Source organism: Copadichromis virginalis, linkage group LG3, assembly GCF_057382275.1.
Source record: "Copadichromis virginalis isolate Kocher_CV1m ecotype Utaka linkage group LG3, C_Virginalis_male_GT1.1, whole genome shotgun sequence".
NCBI lineage: Eukaryota > Metazoa > Chordata > Actinopteri > Cichliformes > Cichlidae > Copadichromis > Copadichromis virginalis.
This window is the reverse complement of record NC_140620.1, coordinates 43493036-43520404: the sequence shown is the minus strand read 5'-3', so window position 1 is coordinate 43520404 and position 27369 is coordinate 43493036. Positions and strand designations below refer to the sequence as shown.

The window sequence follows — 27369 nt, the reverse complement described above, 5'->3', positions numbered from 1 at the left end:
AATGATTACAAGATAAATATGTGAGCAAATGAGCCATACGCTCAGAAAACTTCCCACGAACTCCAGTCGTCTGCAAAATGACCTCACATATGTATATTTTTTGAAAAGTGATCACAAGCATTTTCTTATTAGTTCCTCCTGTTCTTTAATAGTACTTGTTAAGCAGGTTGTAACCTATCTAGGGGAGCTATGCCTTAAACATCTCTGTCAGCTGACATACGAGTGGTAATTTTTTTCATTAAATGAATGAATTAAGGATAAAAACCATTAGAGGTTCATAATAAACTGACAATAAATGTAATGAAGGTGGGAATATGAGAGAGTGAAAGGATAAAAGAGAACGTATTTTTAGTGTTTTTGCTTTATATTCAGAAAAACAGACTAAAATATCTAAAAAATGGCAGAAATACAGACTGCCCATTTGTAATGCCTCAGGTAAACATCCTGAGGATCAAGGTGCAGTATATGAAAGGGAAAAGATACAGTGCAACTTGTTACGACATGTTGTGAAGTGAATTGGATTTTAAACCATGTGCTCACATAAGCACAGGAGCTGTATGCTGTGCATGCTGCTCTCTCAGACTGTTGCTGAAGGAAATACAGTGCTGTAAAAAGTGTTTTCTCCTTTCCTGATTTCTTAGTTTTGTGCATATTTGTTACATGTTTCAGATCATCAATCAAATGTTAATATTAGACAAAGACAACCTGATTTTTTGAAATTATGGTTTCATCTAAAGGGAGGAGGTTATCTAACAGTGTCCTACAGTGTTTTTTTTAGCATCAAGGGTGTCATAAAGTTTGTTGTTTCTCTTATTTAATGTAACTCCACCGCTATCAGCACTTTGTCAGTCATTTTATTTTTAAAAAAAGTCTCTTTCTGTTTGCGGTTAAAACAAACAAACAGTAAGAGCCCTGTGAGTGTTGAGATGTGCAGACAGCAGAGGGAGTCAAAGCCAAGTGAAAAACTTATCAGGGCTCAGAAAAGGCTTCAGGTGGGTTTCTTATTTTGCTCACGCACAGCTCCAGCTCTGCCAGTAAAGACCTTAAAATCCTGTTTTCGGCAGCAGTGTTATTCCTGAGCAATCTTTTCTTGTTTGAATGCATCAGTCTGGCTCTGCTTTTCCTCCCATGACAAGTAAAAGCATTAAAAACATTGCTCTGAAGCGCTGAATGTAGCAAAGAGGTTATAGAAGTTATTTAGCTATTATTTAAACTGAATGATATTATCTCTTTCAGAAACATTCCTTTGTTCTTCACCCAACTTATATGAACATTATGTTTTACTTCAGGGGTGTGATGCAACTTTTCAGCAAGGAAAAAACTCTTCCTGCACTCTTTAACGAGACAAACTGGAACGCATGAAAACACAGTGTACTGACTAACTCCTTCCAGGGTTAAAGAATAATAAAACTGTATTACATGTGTAGTTAAATATTTACTAATAGCTGACAATGACACATGTTGGAGGATTTATTTTAACAGCCATTCCTTTAGCAATCGAAGCAATAAAATACAACGAAAACAGCTGAATACACATAAAACTTTATTATTGGCAAGGTATACATAAAATCCTTAAAAGTAAAAGTGTCATCAGTGTTATATGGATCAATATTACTGCTGCAGATGGTTAAGACTGAGGTTTACTTTAAACAAATGATTATAACATGGCTATGAGGACCACTTATCTCTAAAAAGCGACTTTTAATCATCATACAAACACACTTGGATATAACTTAAATTAAACAGCAGGTTAAACATTTATCATAGATGTTAATCGTCTTGGTTGAAACTGGACATGATGTCAGTTCCTCCTCTCGGCTTTCATTGCTAATATGCTAACACCACATGCTGTGATTTTCTGTGTAAATAACACACACGAGACCCTAAAACAAAAACTGTAATCACCCTTTTCATATAGCTTTTGTAATGTTGGATACAGTCTCTTCTCCCCTAATCCATATTTTGGTTCTTAATATAAGACACAGGGGTGACTCACTGCAATATTATTATTGTTTTTTCATCTTTCTACATTCAGTGCTTGATAAAAATCATAAAAGCAAATTATTTCTGCTGCAGTAATTAACCTGCAGTGAGTCAGAGAGGTTTAAAACTTACTCTGTAGAACAAATAAAGTTATATTTCTCATGTTCTCTTTGACTGACCCACTGATACCGTCCTCCTCTTTCCATAGCTGCACACCTACCACACTCCTCAATCTTTCCATTATCAGCCCAGTTCTCGTAGCAGACTGCTTTGTCACTGATCCAGAACCACAGATCCAGCACGCAGGTGTAGCGCAGTCCCACCCATATGTAAGGACTGCTGGCATTCTTGGCTCTCCTCTCCACCCATCTCTGTTGGTGAGGGTTAGTGATGGAGACCAGGTCAGTGTGGTACAGTCTGCAGTAATCCAAGGCTTCCTCCCAGGTCTTGTTTTCATTGATCAGAATCAATTTATCTGTCAGAAACAATCAAACTTCAGTTAAGTCTGGTTAACAGCAGCTTATGTTCCACTTTACCTTGAATACAGACAGTACACAATAAAACATTGTAGTTTTTCACTTCCTTTAGCTGTATACTTAATTATTGTAAGTGTGTACAGTGCATTTGGAAAGCATTCACAGTTCCACATTTTGTCCTGTTACAGTCTTATTCCAAAATAGATTAAATTTCTTGTTCACTTCAAAGTTCTGCACATGATACCCCAAAATGAAAAAGTGGGGAAAAGATTGTTGAAATTCCTGCAAATCAAAAGCAAAAATATGGCATGTACAGTATGTAAGTATTTACACTTTGTTGAAGTATCTTTGTCAACACTTGAAGCTTCAAGCCTTCCTGAGTATGATGCTACAAGCTTGGCATATCTATTTTAGGGCAGTTTCTCCCATTCATTGCACAACCTCTGAAGCTCCATCAGGTTGGATGGTGCACAGCCATTTTCAGATTTCTCCAGAGAATCAGGTTCAAACTTTGGCTCTTGCTGGTCACTTGAGGACCTTCACAGTGGTTCTGCAGCCACTTGTTTTTATCTTGGCCGTGTGCTTGGGGGCTTGTCCTGTATAAAATGAACCTAATGTGGATCTAATGTCCGGTGCACTCTGGAGCAGCTTATCATCAAGGATGTCTCTGCACATTGCATTCATCTTTCCCTCGACTCTGACTTGTCTCCCGGTCACTGCTGCTGATAAACATCCCCAGAGCATGATGCTGCCACCACCATGCTTCACTGTAAGGATGGTATTGGTCCGGTGATGAGTGGTACCTGGTTTCCTCCGGACGTGATGCTTGGCATTCAGAGTTAAGAGTTCAATCTTTGTTTCATCAGACCAGAGAATTTTATTTCCCATGGTCTGAGCATCCTTCAGGTGCATTTTGGTAAACTGAGGAGTGGCTTCAGTCTGCTCACTCTACTAAACAGGCCTGATTGTTGGAGGGCTTCAGAAATGATTTTTCTTCTGGAAGATTCTCGCTCCACAGAGCAATGCTGGAGCTCTGTCAGAGTGACCATCACTCCTTGACTAAGGCTTTTCTACCTCAAACTCTCTAACTGGCGAGGTGGCAGCTCTAGTAAAGTCCTGGTGGTTTCAAACTTCTTCCATTTAAGATCTCTGAGCTTATTGGGACCTTCAGTGCTGCAGAAATGTTTCTGTGCCTCAACACAAGCCTGTCTCAGAGCTCTACAGACAATTCCTTGGATCTTCTAAGTCTAGTGATGCTCCTATTACAGGGGAAAATAAATCAGATTAATCTTAGTAGAAACTCACCACCATAACAGAAGAAAGGATTTTTATTGTTGCATTCATCAGAGCTCCATTTTCCTGATCTGTTTAACAGAGTCGAAGAACATTTCCTGTTTTGTCCGTCATTAAATGACTCCATATCCCAGTGCCTGAAAGAGAAATTACTTCCATCTGACCACCTCCAGGTGTCTCTGAACAGGCCGATCCACACATTCATCAGAGAGCTCTCGGACTTATTCAGGATCTTAAATTCTTGCCCATCCACCTGATCGAGTCCACTGGCCAGGTCAGTGTAGTGATCTCTGCAGTAGTTCTGAGCCTGTCTCCAGTTCTTGGGCTCTTTAATCAAATGGATGGATTTACCGTCTCTCTTCTTTCCTGTTAAGGAAAAACATCAAAACAAAACAAAATTTCCATCACCACAAACATTTGAAGAAATACAGAAAGACACATAATTTGTATGATTCCTCAAACATGCTTTCTCTCCATTTCTCTTTCAGTTCATTTGTATTATCAAATCAGACTATTATCCACATATTCTCACCATCGTAGCAGATGAACCACATAGTTTGGTCACATGTGACATCTGCCCAGTTTTCTCTTGTCTTCACACAGTTCTCATTTTCCTTTTGATCATCTGGTTCAGAAGATCCCCATCTGGTTTCATGTTCAGTGTAGTTCACCCCTGGCAGAGACCAATGCCACATCCATGCTTCTTCCCAGGTTTTGTCTTCTCTAATAAAGTGGTACTCATACAGGTAACAGGTGGAGACGAAACACTGACCTAAAAGCAGTAAAATATTAGCAATAATGCTGCATTATCAAATCAAACTCACTGGTTCACAGATAAACAGTCTACAACACAAGTGTGACTCTGAGCTCAGTGACCTTCTCAGTGAAAGACAAATGTGTGCGACTATAAGACTTTAGTGTTTGGATACAATAAAGATAATGTTCACAGTAAACAAAGACATGAGATTGAAATAAAAAGGATTATTCATAACAAAAAGAAACAATTGAATTGATGGAGATCAAATGAAAAAGCAAAGATAATACAGAAACAGAATTACAGCAATAAATAATAACAACAGCAAACATCAGAGCAGAATGTAAACCGGAAAAATACAAACATGTTAGCAGAATAAAACTGAGGAAGCAGTGCGGAGAATTTCCACTTACCCATCAGAAGCAGAAACAGACTCCACCGCATCTTTAATCTGCCACATAATGAAAACATATTTTCTTTAATACACAGTAAAAAGATGACAACATTTTGAATGTAAAACGTGTCGTTTTAGTGTGTGTGTAGAGAAATGACATTCATATAGAACTTGCACTTAAAATGCTGGAAGTCACTGTTTTGTTTGATACTGTGTTTGGATGTGTTTCTCGAGGAACTGTATGAAAACACGTTTTAGTTCTTTTAACATTCAAATAAAATGATCTGTTGAATTAATCTGATAAACCACATCTCTAATTGAGAAAATCTTACCTTAGACTCAGGTTAAGAAAATTAAACCCTCAATACAACAGCTGGTAAATGATCTGAAACACATTCGGTACTTAGAATATTTTATGATGCATAGAGTTTATTATTTTTAGCTTCTCTTTAATATCATAGTGTTTGTTCTTCATATCTCTAATTGTGTACAGTGACGCTGGTCTCACATTGTTAATTCATGAAGCTTTTATCAGTCTGTTGTTGCTTTTGCCATTAACTTGTCACATTTATCCAACAAATACAAGGTTTTTAAGAAATAGCAACATCTAATCATGAATGAAACCCTCATCAGTTGAGCCTATACTGTATAACGTTTAACCTGGAAGTGTATTAAGTGCTACCCAGGAACCAAGAAAAACCAGACAGTGTGTATAAAATGACCCATTTATTACTAAATACCTGACAAGTCCCCAAAAAGCCATTCCTAGTCTGGTCTGGATGCTCTACTTTAAATTTGTCTGATTATCATTTGAAGCGACAGCTCTGTTTAGGTCATTGATGAGATGCTGTGTGATCATTTTGCAGTTCTGTACAGAAAGGTTGGGTTGGATCCCACAATTGTTCTGTGGGACGCAGATCACATTTTGAAGAGAGGACCCAAATGCAGACGTTGGGAGACTAAACTTAACAAAAGCAAGCTGTTTATTAAGGCTGCAATCATAAAAAATACATAACAAAGGCAAACGGCGACTCGGACTTTGACTAAAACCAAGCTATACTGGGAAATCCACTGGTCACCAAATAATAAGCACACTCCATTCAATGTAATGAATTACAAATTTTAAACTTACATCTGGTTAGTGGTTCTATCCTTGGCCGATGTCTGTCGTGGAAGTGTTCAAGTAAATCGGGAAGTAATAACAAACAAAGAGAAGGCTTTATGGAGAGGTCTGGATTTAAATATTAAAATAGTGCAGTCCTAACCAAATCAGCAGAAGTATCATAACAGAGCATCACTGATGGCTGTCCAACAAAAAGAAACTGAAAGCATCATTCTGTCTCGCCCTTTTTCACTCACAAACATATAAAATATAATCATTTTCCCCAATAATTGTAAGACTATAATTATATTGTTGTCTATTGTTTTTGAACTGACTCCTCATTATGAATATAATAATAATAATTTGTTTTTATTATTTTTATTACCTATTTTTCATTTAAAACGACTTCTGTTATTATTGGATGTCCTCACTTACAGTCTAATGTCTTTGTCCCACAGATGTTGGAGAATATGATTGTTTTTCAATAACTATCTGAATTAATAGATTATCTTAATTTTAAGGTTGCAGCACACTGAATGTAACCAGAGTCATACGAGGACACATGAACACATTGTAAATCATCCCGCTGTGGATCATATTTGAATCTTATTTGATTCCCAAAAATATTCTGACCTTGTTTGAGTGACCGCCCATACTTTGTTTTATTGGTTTCTTTTTAAAAATGTGATCACGAGCATTTATATATTATTTGCTTTAAAATACCTCTGATGGCGGCTGCCAGCTGACACAATGAGTGATAATTTTGATATTTTTTTGGCTCGATTAAATAAATTAGGGGTTTTTGAAAATTCATAAAAATGACAGAAAAGTAGAGACTGCGCCTTTGTAGAGCAATCCTCAGGTAACGATCCTGTGAGCAGGGTGCAGAATATGAAAGAAAAAAAATACAATGTGCCTTGTGTATTCAATATTTCCAGTTTGATAGTGTAGTATCTGCCCTGTGAGTGTTCAGGTGTGCAGACAGTAGAGGGAGGTAAAGCCAAGTTTAAAAATCAAGAGCTCAGAAAAGGCTTCAAGTCACTGACCAGCTCTACCAGTAAACATCCAGTTTTTGGTACCAATATTATTCCTGATCAGTCTTTTCTTGTGTAAATGCATCAGTCTATGATGATTAATGCTGGCTTTAAATTCTGTGTCACAAAATATATTTATATCTGTTGCCTTTTCCTGGAACAGCTGAGTTGTCATCATTAACATTATAACTCTGCTTTTCCTCCTGCGACACTTCAAAAACATTGCTCAAAGACTAATGTAACCAGAATAGAAACTATTATGAAGTTGTCAGAACAGAAATACGTATTATGTCTTTAAGGGGACTTTTGTTCTTTCCCAAATTTATTTTAAAGTGTTGGTGGATGTGCTGGAAACATTCCTCAGAGATTTTGGTTCATGCTGATATGACAGCAATGTTGTGCATTCAGAGCTACTCTGCATATCTTCACACATTCTTCACCACAACCCTGCTGCTAACCTGTTTTCTCTTTTTCAGACCGTTCTCTGTGGGAAAATCCCAGCAGCTCCGCAGTTCCTGAAATACCAACTTGCCTGGCACCAAAACCACGCCCCATTCAAAGCAGCTTAAATCATCTTTCTTCTTCATTCTGATCCACAGTTTCAGCTTCAGCAGGTCGTTCTGATCAAGTCTACATGCGTCAATGCACTAAGTTGCTGCCATGTGATTTGATATCTGGGGTTGAACTATGTATATAAGATATTTAAAGCATCACAGATTAATAATAAAGAATTTAAGCTACTTCAATTATTGTCAGTTTTGTGTAAGTCATAAAAACTGTGCATTATAGAAACCCAAACAGGAGACTTTAGTTTTACTTAATCTCTAAGGAGTTACAACAGAAATGAGAAATAGCACCCAAACGTTGCAGTTTCTACTAATCTCCCGTGGTCTTTGCTCCAGTGTCCACTTTCTGAGCTCTACTTCGTTTATTGTCTCTGTTAGCTTATGTATTTCCCAATAAATATGCGGTTCGTCACAAACTTGCTCAACAGGCCTTTTGCAGGATTGTATTTCACAATAGCAGGACAAGTTGTGTAACATATGATAAACACTCTCTGACTCTCACTGATAGATCAGTTTTCCCTGCAACCTCATACGTCTATAATTTCTCAAGATTTCTGGGAATTAGTCATAGCTGTAGTTTTTATTTTGTTGAATAAATGTATACTTTTTATATATTTAAATGTATTTACAATTAGAGCTTTTTGTATCTAGTAGAGCTATGTGGTTAGATTTTGAAACTTTATACTATATTGTATTATTTAATTCAGTTTAGTTAGTTACTTTTCTGTCTTGGAACAATTGTGATCACATAATTTCCTCAGGGATTAATGACGTGTTCTGATTCTGATTTCTATCTGCTGCTTGCAGGAGTAAATTTCTTTCCAAACGCAGTAGAAACCTTGGGTGTCGATCGTAGTTGGTTTGCGCTTTATGTTCCTCAGGGAAGGAAATGCTTCTCCAAATTAGGGCAGCATCATACTCATAACTGCGGTAGCTTCCTGAAATGTTCAAACTGTGCTCACTAATGCTCACTTCATGAAATAATCTTCACATATTTCCCATTTCATATTCACTTCCTCAGATTTGTTCCATCCTCTTATCTGACAGCCTTCAGATGAAGTCATATGAGAAGGAGAACCCTGCAAAGGTATGAATGAAGGGAAGAAGCTGCATGTCGTAGGGGAGGAGGGGGTTGAAGGTTGGAAAGTCCCTTCAAGCTTCCAATGTTTGTCCGCCGAGCGTGGACAATAAGGCCAGCTAGCCACAACTCATCAGGGAGCAGGAAGCAGGGATGACAGAGGGTGGGAGAGTTCAGCAGGAGTCTGCAGCCCCTCCAGGAAGCACCAGCGGGCTCGCACACGTGTTATTGGCTGGTAGAGTGGACTATTAAGACCCAGGAGGAAACAGGTGCCCTCAGCTTCATTGTTTCCTCACCAGCAACCAAGAAAAAACAAAACAAATACTAAAAAAAAAATGGAGGGATAATTTTACTGAGCAGAAGATGTGATTCATGGGTAAAAAGAGTTTCCTAATGGGAGGAAGAAAATCAAAGGAGGTGAAAGGCTGAAGGCGCAGAGAGCCTGAAAATAAGTTGTTTTAGTTATCCAGTTGTTTACACATTCGCCTAACAAGCAACAAGATCTCCAGTTTGATCCCGGGATGAGATATAGATCCCTCGGGGATTGTGTCAGGAAGGGCACTCTACCACATCAAACATGTGGCGCTGCCCCCTGGGCGAGCCATTATGACAAAAGTAGTTTTAGTCATTCAGGGGATGAGTCATATGTAGCACCACGGTCTTGGAGGAACGTCGTCTCATTTCACTGTGTACTGCACCACTGCACATGGTTGGGATGACAATAAAGTCACTTGACCTTGAGTTCTTTAAAATACAGTATATACACTATGACACACCAAAGATCACGTTTCCAATTAATATAAAAGTTATTTAATTTAAATTGTACAAAACCATCTTTGTCCAGCAAATTACCTCTCACAAATACAGATTTAGTAATATTACATTTTTATTTGAGTTGTCTTGTTTAAAAGTTTAGCAAACATCATTTGATTTCTTCACTTTTTGTTCAGCATGATACAAAAGTCCTTTGCCTGCTTGGACTGGAAAAGCACATAGTTTTACTTTTTTCTTTAAAGTTACACAGGCGCCGGGCCATCGGGTTAAGATAAATCAAAGTTAAATACACATCAGACAAAGAAGCTTCGGTAACTTGAAACTGAAAAACCCCACGTCTGTTCTAATTTACACCAAATCTGATCACATCTGCTTCACAAAACTTGCTTTATCTTTCCTTCAATCTGCTCACACGCACACATTTCTTTACAATTCAATATGCACACAAATGCACAACACTTGTACGACTTTACCTTTCGCTCCATACCCTGTCCCCTTCTTTACACTTCTTCGCAAACCCTCAAGCAAAACATTCTTTAATCGTCTCAATCGTGTATTATTAAAGCACAACCTCACCAAACCTCAACCAACAGCTTTGTAGAAATGACTGTCTCTTACTCCATGTGTAACCTATTTGTATTTTTTCATTCATTTATTGTTTGTTGTTGCCTCTATTCAAGACGAGATGCTAACAATTTTGCAACTGACAAGTGAGTTAATGAGCCAAATTTCACATTCTGACAGATTCAGATCATTGAGGTGCGATTAGTGATCCTCCTCAGCAGGCCTGCAGGATAGGCTGGTAGGGCTCAGTCAGCACTTTGTAGCGGATCTTGGTGTTTGTGACGGCCCCGTGCTTCTGGCGCAGGTGCAGGCGCAGCTGGCTCTTGTGTCGGAAGTGCAGGTCACACTTCTCGCACTGGAAAAACACAGAGCGTTCATTCATTAGACGTCATGAACATGACAGGACAATGCTCTTGATGCTGCGATTACGTGTGCCGCAGGTAGCTTACGCTGTAAGGCTTCTCTCCGGTGTGGATCCGCAGGTGACTCTTCAGCGTCTGCAGGTGGCGGAAGCGGGTGCCGCAGGTGTTGCAGGGGTAAGGCTTCTCCCCAGTGTGAATCAACACGTGGGCCCTGAGGTGGGCAACCTAACACCGGGGCAGACCACACAAACAGGTTGAGAGGTGCAAAATAAAGCATGCAAACATCAAATAAGGCAGGCCTCGAGGAAGAGCTGTAGCCATCTACACTCGCTCCACATTTTCAAATTTTGCGAGCAACTAGAAGAGTTAACGAGAAACTGGAACTCAACTAGTCTACATGAACCAGTCTGATACTGCTGGAGATAAAGAAAACACACCAGTATCTAGTGTGGCTAACATCTGTGTTATTTCTGAGAAGTCTTTTCACGCAGTCATTTGACCCTCACCTGAACAAACCGTGCCCCGCAGGTGTCACAGCGGTAAGGCTTCTCTCCGGAGTGAATCCGGGAGTGAGTCTTCAGGTTGGCTGGTCGGTTGAACTGAGCTGCACACACGTTACAGCGGTATGGCTTGTCACCTGCAGACCCAGAGGTCATTGTTACATGTTTGTTGTTCACTTCTGAACTGCATGCAGAACAGGAAAGTAAATTTAAACTTTTTTTTAAGTCTCACTTGAGCAGGCAGGTTTGGGTCCTTGAAGGCTGCCAGAGAAGGAATAGGGCGTGTAGTAGCTTTCACGCTTAACTTGGTGATGATTGAGATGGGCGGCTTCTGGGTGAGAAGAGTGCGATTTCAGGAAAATAGTTAAAAATAAAATTTTATAATAGCACCAGTGGAAGGTTTTAAAAGTGCTGTTTATACCTACCATGTCCCTCCTTGTTAGAGGTGGGCACAGTTGGGTGGTCCTCAGAGGGTGATGGCCTGAGGGGAGGGGCTCGGCCAGAACCCTCGTAGCAGGAGGCCTGCCCCTGTCTGAGGAAGAGAGGGTCAAAGATTTTAGAAACCCTTACAAACTTTCTGTTTTCTCTGTCTTTTCATTGTTGTTATCCAGTTTACCTATCAATCTGACCGGGCACTTCTCCAGACCACGCCTCTGTTGGTGCTTTTGGTGTTGAGTCATCAGTGGGTGATGCTTGATTTTGGGGTTCCTCCATCTCCTCGACTTTCACTGCACTGGCAGCACAGAGAGGGTTGAGGACAATGTACTTGTACTTCTTCCAGTTGCAGGCCTTCGGGTCTGGTGTGGCTTTGGCATCACTCTGGGGAAAACAGACAGAACATCAGTTATACAAGTGCTGCACGAGCTCCCCAAAACCCTACAAATCAAATACTTTTCCTGAGACATACCACAAGGTTTTTGTTGCAGGTCTCAGATGCAGCAGGAGAACTTGGTTGGCAGCTGGAGCGGGTGGGGCTGCTTGGAGACAAAGTCGGGCTGGCCATGAGAGGTGACTCAGGGTCTCCTTTCAGCTCTGTTGACCTGGGCTGACAGCTGGGGAAAGCCCCTGGCTTGAGAGAGCCCCCAGTCACCACAGGGACCCTGCAGGAAAAACAAAGGAAGCGCTGTAATGAGCTAAACCCGTCAAAGGACAAAGGAGCGCAAACCAAAGCACGTCTGGCATTGTGCAAACAACGGCTCAAAGTGATAAACAACTTTGAAAAGTAGGAGCCGCGCAAAAAAAGTCATCCGGGATATCAACTATACATTTAATTATTCAGTTTCACACTAGACCTTCTTACCGGGTTGCTGCTGCTGTTGGCAGTAATCGCAGGGGTCCTTGAGTAGGCAAGTCCCCTCCTTTGGGAGATACAGAGGGTACGGACACCCTGGAGTCCAGCTCCAACTGGAGGTGTCTGACTGTCCTATTCTCCATGCTGCAAAAGATTGCACATGCAATTTGATCCAGTTTAATACACTATCTCTTCCAAGCTGTGAACAGCACGTGTTCTTTCATGGCCCTCACCAGTGCAGCTGCATGAAATCCCGGCAGGTCTCAGCCACGTGGTCCATCTGCAGGTAGACAGCCACAGCCAACACCCCGGAGACAATGCTCGGTGTCAGAGGGAGGCGGGAGGTGTACATGAAGTCTAGCAGCAGGGAGACGCTAGAGGGGTCCAGTGTGGTGGGGAGAGACACAGTCATGAGCTGCTCCCCGCTCCCACCACGCCCCTGTAGCAATGCACGGCGTGAATACAGCGAGTAGAAGAAACCACTGAGAAGAGAGGAGAAAGCAAAAACAACTTAAAGTAAGGCATGCAGTTCTCGTATAAAAAACTATCTGCAGTGCTTTTAAGGGAAGAAATGGGGAGAAAGGGAGTGGGAAGAAAAAAACAATGGATGTACTAAGTGGAAGGAAACAGGAGCTTATGATGAATGAAACAAAATTAGAAAGACAAAACCAACTATGAGTCAGGCATAGAAAGAGGTGCAAGATGTACCACTCGGATTATTTTTGCAGTAGAAGAAGATTAAAGAAGATATTGCTCCTAAATTCTGACCACAAAAGGACTGGTTTGTCCACCAACCTGCAGGCCACGAGCACAGCACAGTGTGCCTGCAGGTGCACGTTGCCAACGATCAGGGTGGTGTCAGTCAGGATGCTCCGATGTCGGAGTTCATTCAGGTTCAGCAGCACATCATTGGAGTGGCGAGTGAACTCCTTCACATATCCTTCAGCTGGGGCCGTAGCCCTCATGCTCTGCCCTCTGTCGGCCCGATATCCCTCCAGAGCTTCCATCGTGCTCATCTGAATCTTTAAGGCATTATAAGTAAAACAATGAGGCATTGTACATAATTTTCATGATTTTTTTAATGATTGCACAAATATCCTTTCTATGTAAGATGCATAACAGACACTTACCTGTGTGTAACTGAAATAATAAATATACTGGAGTGTCCCAGACACATCCGTTAGGTGAGACCAGCTCCCTACTCGTACCTTTGAGTGGGGAAAAAAGAAATACTAATTTAATCCCATTTGCATATTCAACTTTACAGTGTTACGTTTTTAAATCGACATGAATATGAATCAAACAGCAGCAGCGTGCACTTTTAAAAACTAAGAGTTTACCAGAATTTTCTGTAGATAAATCACCTATTTAGTGTACTTCAAGGGTTGTTTAAAGAAGATTAAGATTATTAACAGTTCTACATAAAAATAAAAAAGTTAATCTAAGAAAGCGACAGTTAGGCAAATCATTTTTAAAAAAGCGAAACAATCAGTATTTCCACCTTACCCCGACCAGCAGGGACGAGAATTAGCGTGCACTGCACTGACGTCAAACCTCTTTGGCTCAGTGTTCAGTCCACGGTCAAAGATGTGGAGCAAAGGGATCACCGACAGCCTCCGCTTGCTCTGAGCAACACTGTGAGGAGAGGTTGAAGGGAGGGAGCTCTTTATAATATCATTCAGGAAGCCCCCTTACAACCAGGGCAGCTCATTTCCTCTTTCCTCAATGGGCCCACGCGCACACTGGAAACAACGCAGGAAAAAGCCCTGCATGGCTCAGGCTCCAGGCTCTAAGTATTTTTAGTGGTCTATTAGTTTTTCTAAACTCCCCCCTAGGTCTGTACAAACTAATAGCAGGAAAAGCATCGTGTGTTTTTGTGCCATGTTAAAAAAATATATGTAAGGACCTTTGGGGACATGCAGTACGTGTCTGACTATCCAGGGGTAAGCCAGAGAACATCCCCCACCAACGCTTTCCTGCCCTTCACCTCTCTCCTGGACAGAGGAAACTGCTTGACAGGAAGCTGGAGCACCAACTTATTGTTGAATAAACAAGTTATGCTTTCACCTTTTTAAAGGATGATTTTTTTAAACATTTTTACAAATTCTGCTAATAATTTTATGCACAAGCTCTCATAACCTATGATGATGCCCATCATTTATAATAAATACTCCCATTCAAATACAAACTGTCATTGTTGAGTCAACCAGGTCAGTATAATGGGCATTTATAAGTACTTCACAACACTATCCGGAAGCTTCTGGCTTGATGCCTCAGAGCAAAGGCTACGTGTTATGAGGACCAAAAGGAAGGAAGCGAGACAAAATTGATCATTATAAATGGGAGACACCTTCTCCACACTGAAAAACAACCCCTACCCAACCCTGACTGAGAGAAATGCAGCCGACAGATGTGCAGGAACTTCCTCACACATACACACAAACATGCACAAACTTATTATGCATCCTGCAAAGCTGCTCAGAGACGTGGATAAAAAACCCGCCCGCGCAGGACATCCGTCAATAATAAAGCAAGCAGGAGATAAGGGAAGAGATATGGAGACCTGGGTTGGGGGCTGGGAGGTGTTAATGAAGTGAGGGGACAAAGGCTTTAGAGGTTATGAATATATATTTTTTTTTAAATGATTAGCGGAAAGCTGCCCCATCTTTAGCACAGCCTCAGGTTCACAGAGAATCACACACAGTACAGTTAACTGAGTCACAGCTAACGTGAACTATGAACTGTGTTTCCTCCACATCAGAGCATTTTACAGGAGACCATGAGGAAGGTGAAGAAAAAAATCTTCAAGGTTGACTTCTTAGAAGTGCTCTGATTCAGCTATACTGTGTAATGTTGAGGTGAAGCTTGGAAATGTTCCTCTAAAATGAAAAACAGATGTAGGATTCAGTGCAGGATGAGATCTACAAGAGAAACAAAATACTGCTCAAACTTAAATGATTACTTTTGATGAATTTAAAGTGACTCGGTTAACTAGACTACATGTTCGCAGAGTTTTGCAGGCTTGATATGTCTTAAAGGGGAAAACATTTAACAAGAATTTATTTAATAGTAATAAAGATTATTAGGCATAGAGTTTACAGAGTTTTTGTTACACTGTTACACAGTTTGATACAGCACAGCGTACTCTAAACACTGCATGCTCTATATATTGCGTATATTTATGCCCTATATGCTGTACTGTGCCCCATACACCGCATTGTGCCCCATATAACACACTATGGCCCATGCACTGCACCACACTCCTTGTGATAGAAATTGCAGATGTTTTCCTTACTGAAGTGCAAATTATTAAATAAAACAAATTTATACAGCTGTGATCCTCAATACCCGTTTAACTCAATATAAGTAAGCGAACTAAAGAAGATTAAGTCGAGTGCACAAATTTATATTAAGTAAAAATGTAGTTTTTTATTTCCAGTGATGACTTTATTTCATATTATGTGTGAGTTTCCAGTGATAATGTAGATGGCAATAAAAGGACACAGATAAGTATGGATATTTTGTATGTGTAATTTTTTTGGCATGCTGTTTTACAATTTATTACTTTGCAACTCTTTTGGATATAAGTCTGAAATCACTGGGAGTCCCACTGAACAAACGCATTCAATTAATTAGCTTTTTCAGGTTTGATAAGCCTTTAATAAAATATTTTCCCTACAATTCAGTGTCTAAAAGATGATTTCAAAATCAAACGCAAACCCATTTTCATATGAATCCTTTGAAAAGGTGAATCGGAAGTAAGATGTTTGCATGGGACGTTGAGTGTTTGTGTGTGCTCTTGTGCTTTTATTTGTTTGGATGGAGCTCAGATCAATTGTGTGCTTTGAAAAAAAAAAAAGGAAAAACCATAAAGGAACACAACGGTTAAGAAAACAGAGAAGGAGATGTAGGTCTAGGCTACTTCCAGGCATTGTGAGAAGAACGGATGAGGGGGGCGGTTGAGGAAAAGTGAGAACATTACTAAACGGGTTCACCAATGGCCGGAAGCCATTGAGTCTGTCCCGCTGGCAAGACTGGGCAACGCTCATTGTGACTTCCTGCATCTTGCCCCATCTGTCAATGCCCATCAGCGACCCACTGGCCCTGTTTTGATAAAATGCAGAGTTGTTAATATTTAACATCAAAATAAAGTCCCAAATGGACCTTCTGCACTTCTCAAATGAAGAGCTTCCCCTTGTTTTGTGATTTCCTGGTTGCCTGGACAGGACCATATTGTTTATCTGATAATGTATGGACTGAAGCCATGCTTTGACTTCAAATCCACCAGTTGGTGCCAAAGTGTTGATAACTCCTGTAACAATAACAGAGATCAACCCAAACTGCCTGTGATTACAGAGCTCTATGGCCATATAAGGGCAAACAGCATAGAGCTAGAGGAGGAGGAGCGGGACAAGGAAGCAGGGAGATCCCAGGGAGCAGCTCTGGTTGTTTGTCCGCTTATTGGCAGAGATAGAGTGGGAAATGAAAAATAAATGATATGAAACCCTTCCTTTGAAGCAGTGCCTTGAGGAAAGAGCCATGTGCCTCCAACACTGTGCTGGGTGGAGTATGAGGAGGAAGAGGGAGAGCGAAGGGAGATGGGCAGCTGACCCAAATCTCATGATTTGATGAAGCTTGATAGAACTAGTACTTGACCTCCATATTAACGGCTGTGTGTGTGTCTGTGTGTGTATGTGTGGTGGAAAAGAAGCGAGTGAATATGTAGAATAAATAGAATACATTGGAATAAATAGTATAATTGTCTTTTCAATTCAGTTCAATTTTATTTATACAATGCTACATCATAGCAACAGTTGCCTCAAGGTGCTTTATATTATAAAGTAAAGACCGTACAATAATACAAAAATACAATGTTTAATTGCCTTTTTTGTTGACAATAGACAATCCAATCTGCATGAGTGGTATCCTTCAGATGGAACCAATCCAAGGGCTTAGTATCAGTGGTAAGTTGGCAAACATGGCATCAGAGCTATGTTTGCCAAAGAGGTGCTTCCTCAGAGTGAACTAGTGGCTAGCCTGACACTCTGAAACACTTTGAGACTAGATCATTTGTTTCCAAAGTGTTATTGTGCACACCACCATCAGAAGATCGATAACAAGATCAAGTTTTTTTCAGTGAGAGATGAAGAAGCAGCCTCGGTGCAAATGATTTGTTTCAAAAAAGATTTTTAAAAAGTGCAATGCTTAAGCGAGAAAAAGTTGCTCTAGAAGGAGGTTGCCTAAGAGTGAAATCAAACGAGGAAAAGCAAGAGTCATCGAACAAGGTCATATGGTGGCTATTTACAGCGGCTACCTGGGAAAAAAGTTCCTGTTTACTGATTAATCCAAGTTTGGCATTTGTGACAGTGACAGAAGTGTGCAGATAAACAAGAGACAGAATGAAACTGTAATGTATTAGACCCAAAATGAAACATAGTGCTAATCAAGTCTGGAGCTGGACACCAGTACTGAATCACCTTCACCCTATCCTACTCTCTTCACCCAACTCTATGTTGACAGTTCTCGTGCTGCAACACGATAACGAGCCCACACGCAAAACAAAGGCAAATGAGTGCTGAACGTCACGGTCTTTGGTCCACACACACGATCATGTTGAGATAACAACATCGGGGTTTTGCCCAAACCTGTCAGCACAAGCGCTGTTATTAAACCATAAAATGATTGTTTCATGTTTATGAGGGACCAAAAAACTTTGTTGTGCACAGGAAAAACTACCCTAAATGATAATACAATATCTGCTTAATTGTGCCATTTTTTAACCCACTTTCCCCAACTTTCTGTGTTTTCTTTAGCTGGATGATTGAGCATGCGTCAAGACATTTTGGTTTGTATAATTTTTACCATAGTCACCTTTTTGGAGAATTCTGGTCATATTATTTTATAGTAATCTACTGAGCTTCTCTGTTTTACTAAAGCTGGCCTGTTATAGCTGGTGGTAATGTTTCGGGTGCTGAAACACATGACTTTCCCACCTTGTCCAAAGGGAAGCAGAGCTCAGTGGCGGTCTCAGACTTAATATAATCCATATACTGGTGTAATTACACATGTGGGGTTATTCTGTTCAAACTTAGCAGTCTGGTATCTGTGTTATGTTGGAGTTTTGAGTGTATTCTTTGGGGGGGGCAGCCTGTAGATGTGACGGACCCCCCACGTCTCCGTGCGCGCGCACGTACACGCGCGCAGCAACGACGTCACACGGTGGGAATGCAGTGAGGATCTGCGGCCGCCGCTGCTGCTGCTAAAGGCCTCTGGATCCGGGACAAAGTAGGTTAGCCACGCCGAAGCAGAAGGAAAGTTTCTCCGGGACAACTTTCCCCGGCCTGGGAGCGTTTGGATGGAGGCGTAGGTCGCGTTGGTGTGGCTCATTTCACACGGTATGTGTCGTGGTGCGTTTTGGCTGGCTGCTTTGTTTCCTGTTCGGCTGAAGTTAGCCCGAGGGAGAGGCACGAGCTTTGCTCGAGTTCAAAACAGGCTAGCAAACAAGTAAACAAGGCTGTTACTAAAGTTAATCACGGCCGGTTAGCCCCGGTTTGGAGCGCTTAAAATGCTGTGTGTTTTCACATGTGTGGGGTACGGAGGACAGTTTTGGACGAGCAGCTGAGCAGTTTGTCTTTCACGAGAGAAGAAAAATGTTAGTGAAAAAAGCAGAACAAACATGTCGCTCGTGTATCTGTGATGCGCCTGCTTGTTTCCTCACTATCCTGCTGTGTTTCTGGATTTTTAGATGACACCGAAGGAGAGAGGAGGCTCTCTGTAACGGTACTGTGAAAGGTAGGAGACGATCTGATGCCGTTCGTGTTATATAGCACAAAATAAAATGTATACATATTTACAAAAAACGTTTCCCGGTATGACTTCAGTCATTTTGTCTTCCTCTTACTCCGTTTAGCACAGATCGCCACCTTTTCAGGCGACACTCTGTCAGATGAGTTAACGCAAACAGAGCAGCGAGCTTCAGAATAAAAGCCTAAATGTTACAAAATAACGACCTGTTATTAAAATTAGAAATAAATAATTAAATTAAAATTTAATCTGTTATTCTTTTAATATTGTGTGTTACTAAAGTGCTTCCAGTGCATTTCATTTCGATTTTCCAAAAATCCCGGATGTCCTGTGCCTCTGTTCCCGTTTCCTTCACGCTTCTTGCTGCAGTCAGCATCAACTTTGACATTTCACGGGTTGCTGCGCCTCCCGTACAGCCCAGCCCAGCTCACACACATAGCTTTGTGTTTCACTCCACACGAAGAGGTAACAAGACGGTCTAAGTGATATAACAGATGGGATTAATTTCCTGTTCTGGATCCTGGGATTTGAGTGTGTGCTCATCCGGATTCAGACAGGGGGTGTTAAAACGGGTGGTCAGTGGAGGTGTTGGGTCACTCTTTCTTCCACGTGGTCAGTGTGTATTATCATGTAAAGTCCACCCTGACATTGTGTGGTTTATTGATAAATGACTCCAAATCTTAATATAATGAAAGGGGAGAGGGGTAAAAGCTTAAATCTAATGTTTGGGAATTGTTTTTCTGTGTGACTACCTCATCTTCTCATCCGTCAGTATAATCCTCTTATGATGGCCACACGACCCACATACAATCAGTCTGAGTGGGCTATTAATTTCTCCACTCTGACAGTACGTAGCTGTGATTCGCTGTGCCTCTCAGTCCATTTTAGCTTTGTGTCCATAGCTTGCATTCATATGTGCTTGCTCTTGTTTTATGTTGTCTGTAAAGTTTGATGAGTCAGCTATATTTGTATTCTGTAAAATGATGAAAGCGCAGACACCAAAGTGATGGCCTGAAATCTGTCTGGCCTCAGTGTTATTACAGTCATATTTGCTCAAAAATACACAATACAGATAACAGTAAAACATGCCAGATGTTTTTTTTTCTTATGTAACAGGAGCGGCTTTACGCCCCTCACGTGCAAGTCGGCACTTTTTCAGCTCAGCTGTGAGCTTGTCCTGAGAATACATAGTATATTGTTATGAGCCAGGTGTTTATGCGTATACAGATGCATATCACGGTACAACATTTCCTGCCGTGTTTTTCTCCCAGCTTCATTTGGAAATAAATGATACTGGTGTGTAAACATGAAAAGACAATAACTATTGTGGCGGATAAACAGACGAGGGGTAGCTGCAGATTTGCACCTGTTTATGTCACTGTACATCTGTGTGTGTGTGAACGGGTGTGCTGGCGATCTTTTCCGTCACCGTTTGTGTCGTGAAACGCACAAAAACACACTCGCACATGTTTTCAGGCGTGTGCAATCCTGCTGGAAATCCCCGAGCCCTGCAGTCCAGCTTCTCTCTTCCTGCTCTTCAACCAGAAGCCCATTGTTCAAGCCGTGTGTGCCCGTTGCCATAGGAAACAAAGTCTGAAGCATCCCTTAGTTTCCATTGGTTACCTCCGGCATAAATGTGCAAAACAGCCACAGCTGAGCTCGAATACACGAATTAAGCCTAAAAGCATGAAAAAAATACCAGGAGGTTAAAGTCAATTTTCTTATTATTGTTACAGGTTAAAAGCACGTATCAGTCATATTGTATTAATGAACTTTTATGTACAGAAAAATGTGACATAAATGTTTGCATCACCTCAGACACCTGCCATGTCCGGTCCCACCTGGCTGCCACCGAGGACTCTGGACAGCCCAGAGCGAGCCGCCCCCCAGATGTCCCACTCTGCTGGTGGAGCAATCTATCGAGCCCCTATGAAGAAGGGCACGCCTGATTTCAGACCAAAATATGGTCCTTACGATCAGAATGGAGGAGGAGGAGGAGGGATGGCCAACAGGTACATGGCAACTGGGCCCACAGGTAAGAAGGCTACTCGGCACGCGGCTGTATCGTCCTGAAAGCATCTGAAACTCAACTCACCGATGTTTTTATGTTACAATCAGGAGAAAGGAGCTGTAAAATCCTAAAACTCTATAAACTCTGCATGATATCCATCCTCTGCTGCTGATGTGCAGATGTTAGGCTGAATAATGATGATCCCTTCCTGTAGCAGTTATATTTAGGAAGGCTCTAGCAGTCACAAATAAAGTTTGTTTACCGAAGTCTTTTTAGTATTAAATGTCAAAAAGCAAGTTTTTTGAATTTGTAAAAGTTTCTGCTGACCTCTGAAATACACCGAGTGTGTGGCTGTGACCCTGTTTTCTTCTATCCTTTTTACATGGTGTCATATCACATCGTCAGAGTTTTAGAAGCGGAGATTGTGGTCGAAGCAAGGTCTTTTATTTTGAAAATTGACCAGATTCTTTATCCTGTTCCTGTGTCCTGACGTCTTTCTCCCAGCGATGTCCTTTTTTTCTTTTCTTTCCCCAATCGATTGTAGAAGATGGCTGTCCCTCCCTGAGCCTGGCTCTGACGGAGGTTGCTTCCTGTTAAAAGGACGTTTTTCCTTCCCACTGTCGCCAGTTGCTTCCTCATTAGGGGTTTGATTGTAGGGTCTTTACCTTAAAGAATGAAGTGCCTTGAGGTGACTCCTCCCTGTATCTTTTGCCTCCATTTAGAAAAAGTAAGCCGTGGTATTCTTAAGTGATACAGAGGAGAGATCCACTGGGGACACTCCTGAAACACTGGTGTATTTCAGGGGTAAAACAATGAGAATATTTAGAAGTAAGTGACTAAAAGTCTGATAGAAACAAATCGGATGTGGCTATGCTGGAATACTGACTCTTCACTTTTTAGATTTTTGTTTAATTGGAAACAGATTCAGGCCTGTAGCGTTTCTTACTCATATTAGAATCATGACTGAAAGATCTCTCATGGTTAACGTGGGTAGAACGAGTGTTTCAGCAACCAGCGATGCATCGCATGAATGTCAGAGCGAATCTCTTTAGTGAAGATCTGCTTTGTGATGTTGTGCTTTAAAAAGACGGTTTTGGATTCATTTCCAATATCTGTTCTCTAAAACATTAGGTGGACCCATGCATCATTCATCTGGTGATCACTATTACCCGTCTCCACACGGTCCTAAAGAAGACCGCAGTTGGAGCCCTCACATGGACAGCTACGAGATGATGGTGAGTGGACATGTCAGTAGCTTTGCCTACAAGAAACTAAAGATTTGAAGGGTTTCAGAACCAGCTGACAGGTTTCTTATGCTGTTCTGGTGTTAGCATCGTGGCCCAGAGAAGCCAGCAAACTACCACTCCAAAATCGATGCTGAAATTGACTCCCTCACCAGTATGTTGGCTGATCTGGACAGCCACCCGCAGGACTCCAGCACTCAAGTACGGCAAGCTTGATTAGCTCAAAATGATTTACATGTACTTAATTGATAAATTAAACAATGAATAATGTTGATATCTCTCTTTATTTGCCTGTTTATTAATTCTCCGCCTCCCCACAGCTCTATGACAACGTGCCTTACAACAAATACCTCTCAGCGGATCACTACAAGCCTGCACACCAGAGCGCTGCCCCTCCTCAGGGTCGCCCATCCATGAGCTACAACCCTCATCCCCAGAGCCAATACCACCCAGCACCTCCCTACCCCAATGAGCATCAGACACCTCAGTACTCCACCTCCCACCAGCAGGACTACTACACCACTTCTACCCCTAAACCTTACCCTCAGCCCGTCCCAGCCTCCTACACCACAGCGTCCACTCCTACGGGGCCCAGGTTCAGCGTCCAGGTCAAGACAGCGCAGCCAGTCACCTACTCTCAGACAGGGAGGCAAGCTGAACAGGCATACACTCCGCCTCCTCCTCGCCAGCACGTGTCACGACCCCCGCCCCAGACTCAAACTGCTCCCCAGGGCTGGTACCCTCCACATCCCGGCTCACAGGTTCAGGAGATGCACTCTGAGGGGGGGTATAAGGGGAGCGGCTCAGGGTCTGGAGGAAGAGTTAACCAGCTTCCTGTGTCTAAGAGAGCGATGGAAAATAATCAGAGTGGGTCGGGAGCCGCACAGGGTCCAGGTTATCAGTCGAGCAAGGTAGAAACGCAACTTCTATTTTTTTCATACAACAAACACAAATTGATTTGTGGTCCAGGTGTTCTGAAAAATCAAATAAACTTTGTGTGATTCATGTGTCCTCTTTCCTCCAGCAGGGGGCAGCAACGCCCAGGCCTGAGGAAGAGCTGGATCGGCTCACCAAGAAGCTGGTGTATGATATGAACCACCCGCCTGCTGAGGACTATTTTGGTATCAGTTGTTACTAGTGGCACATCACAGCAATAAATCTAAAAATAGTTTAAGAGGAAAGCTCATCTTAATGACTTTTTTCTTGTCCGTTTCCATGCCGACCTTCAGGTCGCTGCGCCCGCTGCGGAGACAACGTGGTCGGCGATGGCAGCGGCTGCATCGCCATGGAGCAGGTTTTCCACGTGGAGTGTTTCACGTGTATCACCTGCCACGCACGTCTGCGAGGACAACCCTTCTACGCTCTCGACAAGAAGAGTTACTGCGAGAGCTGTTACATCGTACGTGAATGAGCTGTTTTCATATTTCCTCAAACCGGAGAGATTTGCTCTCCCTCGTTTTTCAGTGGTCCTCTCTCAACCCTGTTTTTATTTCCATCTGTTTTTCTTAAGAGCACACTAGAGCGCTGCTCAAAGTGCTCCAAACCCATTCTGGACCGCATCCTGCGAGCCATGGGGAAAGCCTACCACCCTCGCTGCTTCACGTGTGTCATTTGTAACTGCTGTTTGGACGGCGTGCCCTTCACAGTGGACGCCACGTCTCAGATACACTGCATAGAGGACTTTCACAGGTAATCGCTGAACTGTGCGAGCTAAACAGCGTTTGCAGGCTGCGACTGTGAACTGAGGCCGAGACAGAGGTGCTTAAACTAACTCTGAGCTTGGATGCTTGTTGTGTCTGACAGGAAGTACGCGCCGCGCTGCTCGGTGTGTGGGGAGCCCATCATGCCCGAGCCGGGGCAGGAGGAGACCGTCAGGATTGTAGCCCTGGACCGCAGCTTCCATGTTAATTGTTACGTTTGTGAGGTGAGCTTTCCCAATCAAGCAGATCTCTTGGCATATATCGAGGAAAAGCTTTATGAATTCCCTTTTTTCTGAGAATAAATTATTTAAAAATAAGAGGAAAAGGGATCAGTTTCAGGGAAATGGAGTAACAGCCTCAATTCCGGCGCCTTTCCAAGGCAGGAGAAAGCCTGGTTACATTAAACATTACATATAATTAACACAGTGAACTCTCTTGTGAGAATAAAGTAGTCCATAAACATCAGCATGGCGTTGCTAATCTCTAAACTGCAGGTTTAGGTGGAAACAGCTCAGTGTGTTGACATAAATCAATCACAGTAATCTGGGGAATCTAAATGTGGACTTGCTGATCAAAGTGTGAAGTTCATCATAGTTGACGAAGAGTTCAAAACACAAAACTCGGCAGTCCTTGTGAGCGTTTATCTGAAGTGACCCGAGTGCCTCTTTTCGTCAGGAATGTGGTCTCCTGCTGTCGTCTGAAGGCGACGGTCGAGGCTGTTACCCGCTGGACGGCCACATCCTGTGCAAGAGCTGCAGCGCACGCCGCATCCAGGACCTCTCGGCCAAAATCTCCACCGACTGCTAACAAATCTCTACCTGAACCTCTTCGCTCCCGGCCTCACAGATCCACGGACAGCCGGCACATTATTGATAGCAGCTTGTTCACTCACAGTGTCGGTAGAAAATCGTTACTTTTACTTCCTCCTCACTGGTGTTCGGCTTCTCCCGCTTCATTTCCTTTACTCTTTGGTACATCGTTTGTAATGTTTAGCTCAGCGTTTGTACGACAGTGGCCTGACCTGCAGGCAGCTTGGGCTCCACTTTATCATTCATCCACTCCGGTACTGCCCACATATTCCTTGCACATGTCATTTTATTTTATTGTTAACACTTTCAAAGACAATGAAAGCACACACGGACGTTACAGATTTCAACCTGAAAATAAGGATTTTTTTTCCAGATAAGGGACACGCGTGATAATCAGGATTATGGTTTGTCTGAACCAGGCTAGAGAGTAGGCAGCGTTTTGCATCGAAATGCATATTAAAAGCACACAAAATCAACTGTGATTGTACATAACAGGTGGGTTTGAGTGAATCTGCTGCGGGTTGTTGTGGAACGCGTGTAGCCTGTAGTGCAGTGCGGTGACGTAGCCTGATAGAGCAGGAAATGTAGACGATAAGAATGTGTAGCAGTTTGACAGCCAACAGCTTATTTTTCTTTAGAACGAGATTTGTTAGGACAGATTCTTTGTCACGCTTCTCAGCATTACAGCATCATGTTACTAGTCGCTTACTCACAACTTGTAATAAGACTCTTTTCTCTCTTTTTTTGCCATTTTTGAATGTCTACGAAACACAATCTTTGTTCGATGCTTGTTTGTTTGATACTTGACATGTTACATTGAAAATGACGGTGCAATGAAGTCAAACTCACTTTGTCTAATGGAAAACAGGGTGTGGCTCACTTACGAGGCATCCTGGTGTGCAAAAGCTCAAAGCCTCTTGTAAAGATTTTGTTTAATGTGCCATTTGGGGAAACGTTAAAAAGGAAAAAAGCATTTAAAAGTGATAATCTGTTTAAAGGGGCAGATGACTTATGGATTAGCAAAACTTGTGTTTCTCGTTTGGTGTGAAGGCACCGTTAGGGGGTAATGAGTGCTGAATTTAAAGGGGACCTGTTGTGCTGTAATTTTGAACTCAAGTAGAGCAGCTTTGCAATGATTCAGTCTGAAATAATCAAAAACTTGCTGTCTCTGTCTGAGCTGTTTTGCACCTCCCCTTCTTTTAAAACCAGCTCTCTTCTGATTGGCTGCCCCTCACAAACAAATGGTTAGACCAGCAGGTGGCTTATGTGCTTATGATTAAGCCTACTCTATGACATCACCTACAGTTTAGCACAGTAATTGGAAATAAAGAAGTAAAGAAAAGCATGATAGGGTCCCCTTTCTTTTAAGGTGATGACTTTGTTTATCCCCCTTAAATGGATTTTTTTTGTTTTCGATTACAAGTCTTCATTTATGGAGGCAAAGTAGTCATACTCTGAGCCTTTGGAGCTGCAGTATTTGTTATAACTGTGTTTAACCTCTTGTCTCTCCGTCCGCATTTTGTACGTGTTTAACTTAAAGGGCTAGAAATGTGAAAGCCTTACCTCAAGGATGTCATTCAGCTCCATAACTGTCCTGGTTTGAAACTGTTTTTGTGTTTGTGTGTTTCTGTGAATTCTGCTTTTGTTTCGGTGACACAACACGATCACTTTAAAACGCTCCAGTCGTCGGCATCTCTTCATTTATCTCGTGATGTGCTAATCTGTTTTGTTTTTTTTTAAACATTTCACAGTGCTCGCAACTCACTCAACACACTGATTCACGCCAGCATGCGTCACGCTCCTCGGATCTTGGAGTTTTCTTTCCTTTTCAGTCACGGATTACGATCCTTGTTGTGGATTCAGTTTAAAGTGTTGAGTTGGAGCTCGGTGGTTAAAACGTTAGCAAAGAGGTGATTCTGGCATTTTAACAAACACCATCAAGTGCTGCTGATAACTAAAACAATCTTTTAAAACAACCATCAGTGCTACACCTCAGTGACTTCTCAAGTTATCACATTCACAAAATTTTTAGACAACTTGACTTTGACCTTGAGTTTGAGGTCACAGAGATTCATCTGAAAGATTCAGTTTGAAGCTCCCACGTCTCCTCGTTCTCGAGTTATCACAATTACGAACTTGGCTGAGGTCTAAAAAGTGGGCACAGGCACCAAAATTTGTATGTTTGTTCCAAGCAAAAAGCCGTATTTTTAGCCGTATAAAACTAGGGCTGCACATTAAACCTGCAGTTCAGTGAATTTCATGTATGTAAATCACCAGTTATCCTGACAAGTCTCTGCACAGGTTTCAGACCCAGAATCTTTTTCTTCCTGCGGGGAGACTAATGCGTAACGGTGCTGCCCAGGTATTCGTTACATTCGCCAGGTTAATCAGTGTTATCTGTGATTTATATAATGCTTTTTACATTGCAAGCTGAGCCAGTCACTGTCACTCATGTTCTTAAATGGCTTTATCAAAAAAGTAACTTGTATCTATCTGTGAATGATTTCCCTCTAATGATATCTGCTGCACTGTGTTCAAAAGTTAAAAAAAACAAAAACACATTACCAAAAGATGATATCAACTTGCATTGTGGGAAATGTAGGATCCAGGAAAGCTGGGGTTTGATGCAG

General features: G+C 41.9%; 3 protein-coding genes across 7 annotated transcripts; 1 reads left to right on the top strand and 2 right to left on the bottom strand.

Moving 5' to 3' along the window:
• Positions 1-1577: 1577 nt before the first annotated feature.
• LOC146714888 (macrophage mannose receptor 1-like) lies at positions 1578-4950 on the bottom strand. Its single transcript, XM_085452764.1, has 4 exons — positions 4920-4950; positions 4285-4524; positions 3765-4118; positions 1578-2458 (listed from the first exon to the last, which is right to left on the bottom strand). The coding sequence occupies exons 1-4, from the start codon at positions 4948-4950 to the stop codon at positions 2112-2114; spliced, it is 972 nt and encodes a 323-aa protein (XP_085308890.1). The 3' UTR covers positions 1578-2111.
• A 4517-nt stretch (positions 4951-9467) lies between these two features.
• bcl6b (BCL6B transcription repressor) lies at positions 9468-13796 on the bottom strand. Of its 2 annotated transcripts, none has more exons than XM_085451207.1 (12): positions 13678-13796; positions 13302-13379; positions 12967-13193; positions 12405-12653; positions 12181-12315; positions 11788-11980; positions 11497-11699; positions 11306-11412; positions 11113-11211; positions 10887-11017; positions 10468-10605; positions 9468-10373 (listed from the first exon to the last, which is right to left on the bottom strand). In XM_085451207.1, exons 3-12 carry the CDS (start codon positions 13185-13187, stop codon positions 10233-10235), a joined length of 1617 nt encoding a protein of 538 aa, XP_085307333.1. In that variant the 5' UTR covers positions 13188-13193; positions 13302-13379; positions 13678-13796; the 3' UTR covers positions 9468-10232. The 2 variants fall into 2 exon arrangements, with proteins under 2 accessions (XP_085307333.1, XP_085307334.1); XM_085451208.1 differs by having other exon boundaries at positions 11113-11208.
• A 4563-nt stretch (positions 13797-18359) lies between these two features.
• Positions 18360-27221, top strand: trip6 (thyroid hormone receptor interactor 6). 4 transcript variants are annotated; one of them, XM_085451206.1, is made up of 11 exons: positions 18360-18566; positions 18917-18963; positions 20794-21010; positions 22118-22221; positions 22318-22431; positions 22551-23141; positions 23258-23351; positions 23460-23629; positions 23741-23919; positions 24034-24154; positions 24606-27221. In XM_085451206.1, the coding sequence occupies exons 3-11, from the start codon at positions 20803-20805 to the stop codon at positions 24735-24737; spliced, it is 1713 nt and encodes a 570-aa protein (XP_085307332.1). In that variant the 5' UTR covers positions 18360-18566; positions 18917-18963; positions 20794-20802; the 3' UTR covers positions 24738-27221. The 4 variants fall into 4 exon arrangements, with proteins under 4 accessions (XP_085307332.1, XP_085307329.1, XP_085307331.1 ...); XM_085451203.1 differs by having other exon boundaries at positions 23255-23351; XM_085451204.1 differs by lacking the exon at positions 18360-18566 and adding an exon at positions 18576-18823 and having other exon boundaries at positions 23255-23351.
• Positions 27222-27369: the final 148 nt, after the last annotated feature.

Bases quoted from the DNA above. Each gene is read 5' to 3' on its own strand.
- LOC146714888 (XM_085452764.1), bottom strand. From the start codon at position 4,950: ATGCGGTGGAGTCTGTTTCTGCTTCTGATGG. The intron at 4,525-4,919 runs GTAAGTGGAAAT...TACTGCTTTTAG, and splicing joins TCTGTTTCTGCTTCTGATGG to GTCAGTGTTTCGTCTCCACC. The intron at 4,119-4,284 runs GTGAGAATATGT...TTTCCTTAACAG, and splicing joins GTGGTTCATCTGCTACGATG to GAAAGAAGAGAGACGGTAAA.
- bcl6b (XM_085451207.1), bottom strand. From the start codon at position 13,187: ATGAGCACGATGGAAGCTCTGGAGGGATATCGGGCCGACAGAGGGCAG. The intron at 11,700-11,787 runs GTATGTCTCAGG...TGTTTTCCCCAG, and splicing joins CCTGCAACAAAAACCTTGTG to AGTGATGCCAAAGCCACACC. The intron at 11,018-11,112 runs GTGAGACTTAAA...CTGGGTCTGCAG, and splicing joins ACCCAAACCTGCCTGCTCAA to GTGACAAGCCATACCGCTGT.
- trip6 (XM_085451205.1), top strand. From the start codon at position 20,803: ATGTCCGGTCCCACCTGGCTGCCACCGAGGACTCTGGACAGCCCAGAG. The intron at 21,011-22,117 runs GTAAGAAGGCTA...CTAAAACATTAG, and splicing joins CATGGCAACTGGGCCCACAG to GTGGACCCATGCATCATTCA. The intron at 23,630-23,740 runs GTACGTGAATGA...GTTTTTCTTAAG, and splicing joins ACTGCGAGAGCTGTTACATC to AGCACACTAGAGCGCTGCTC.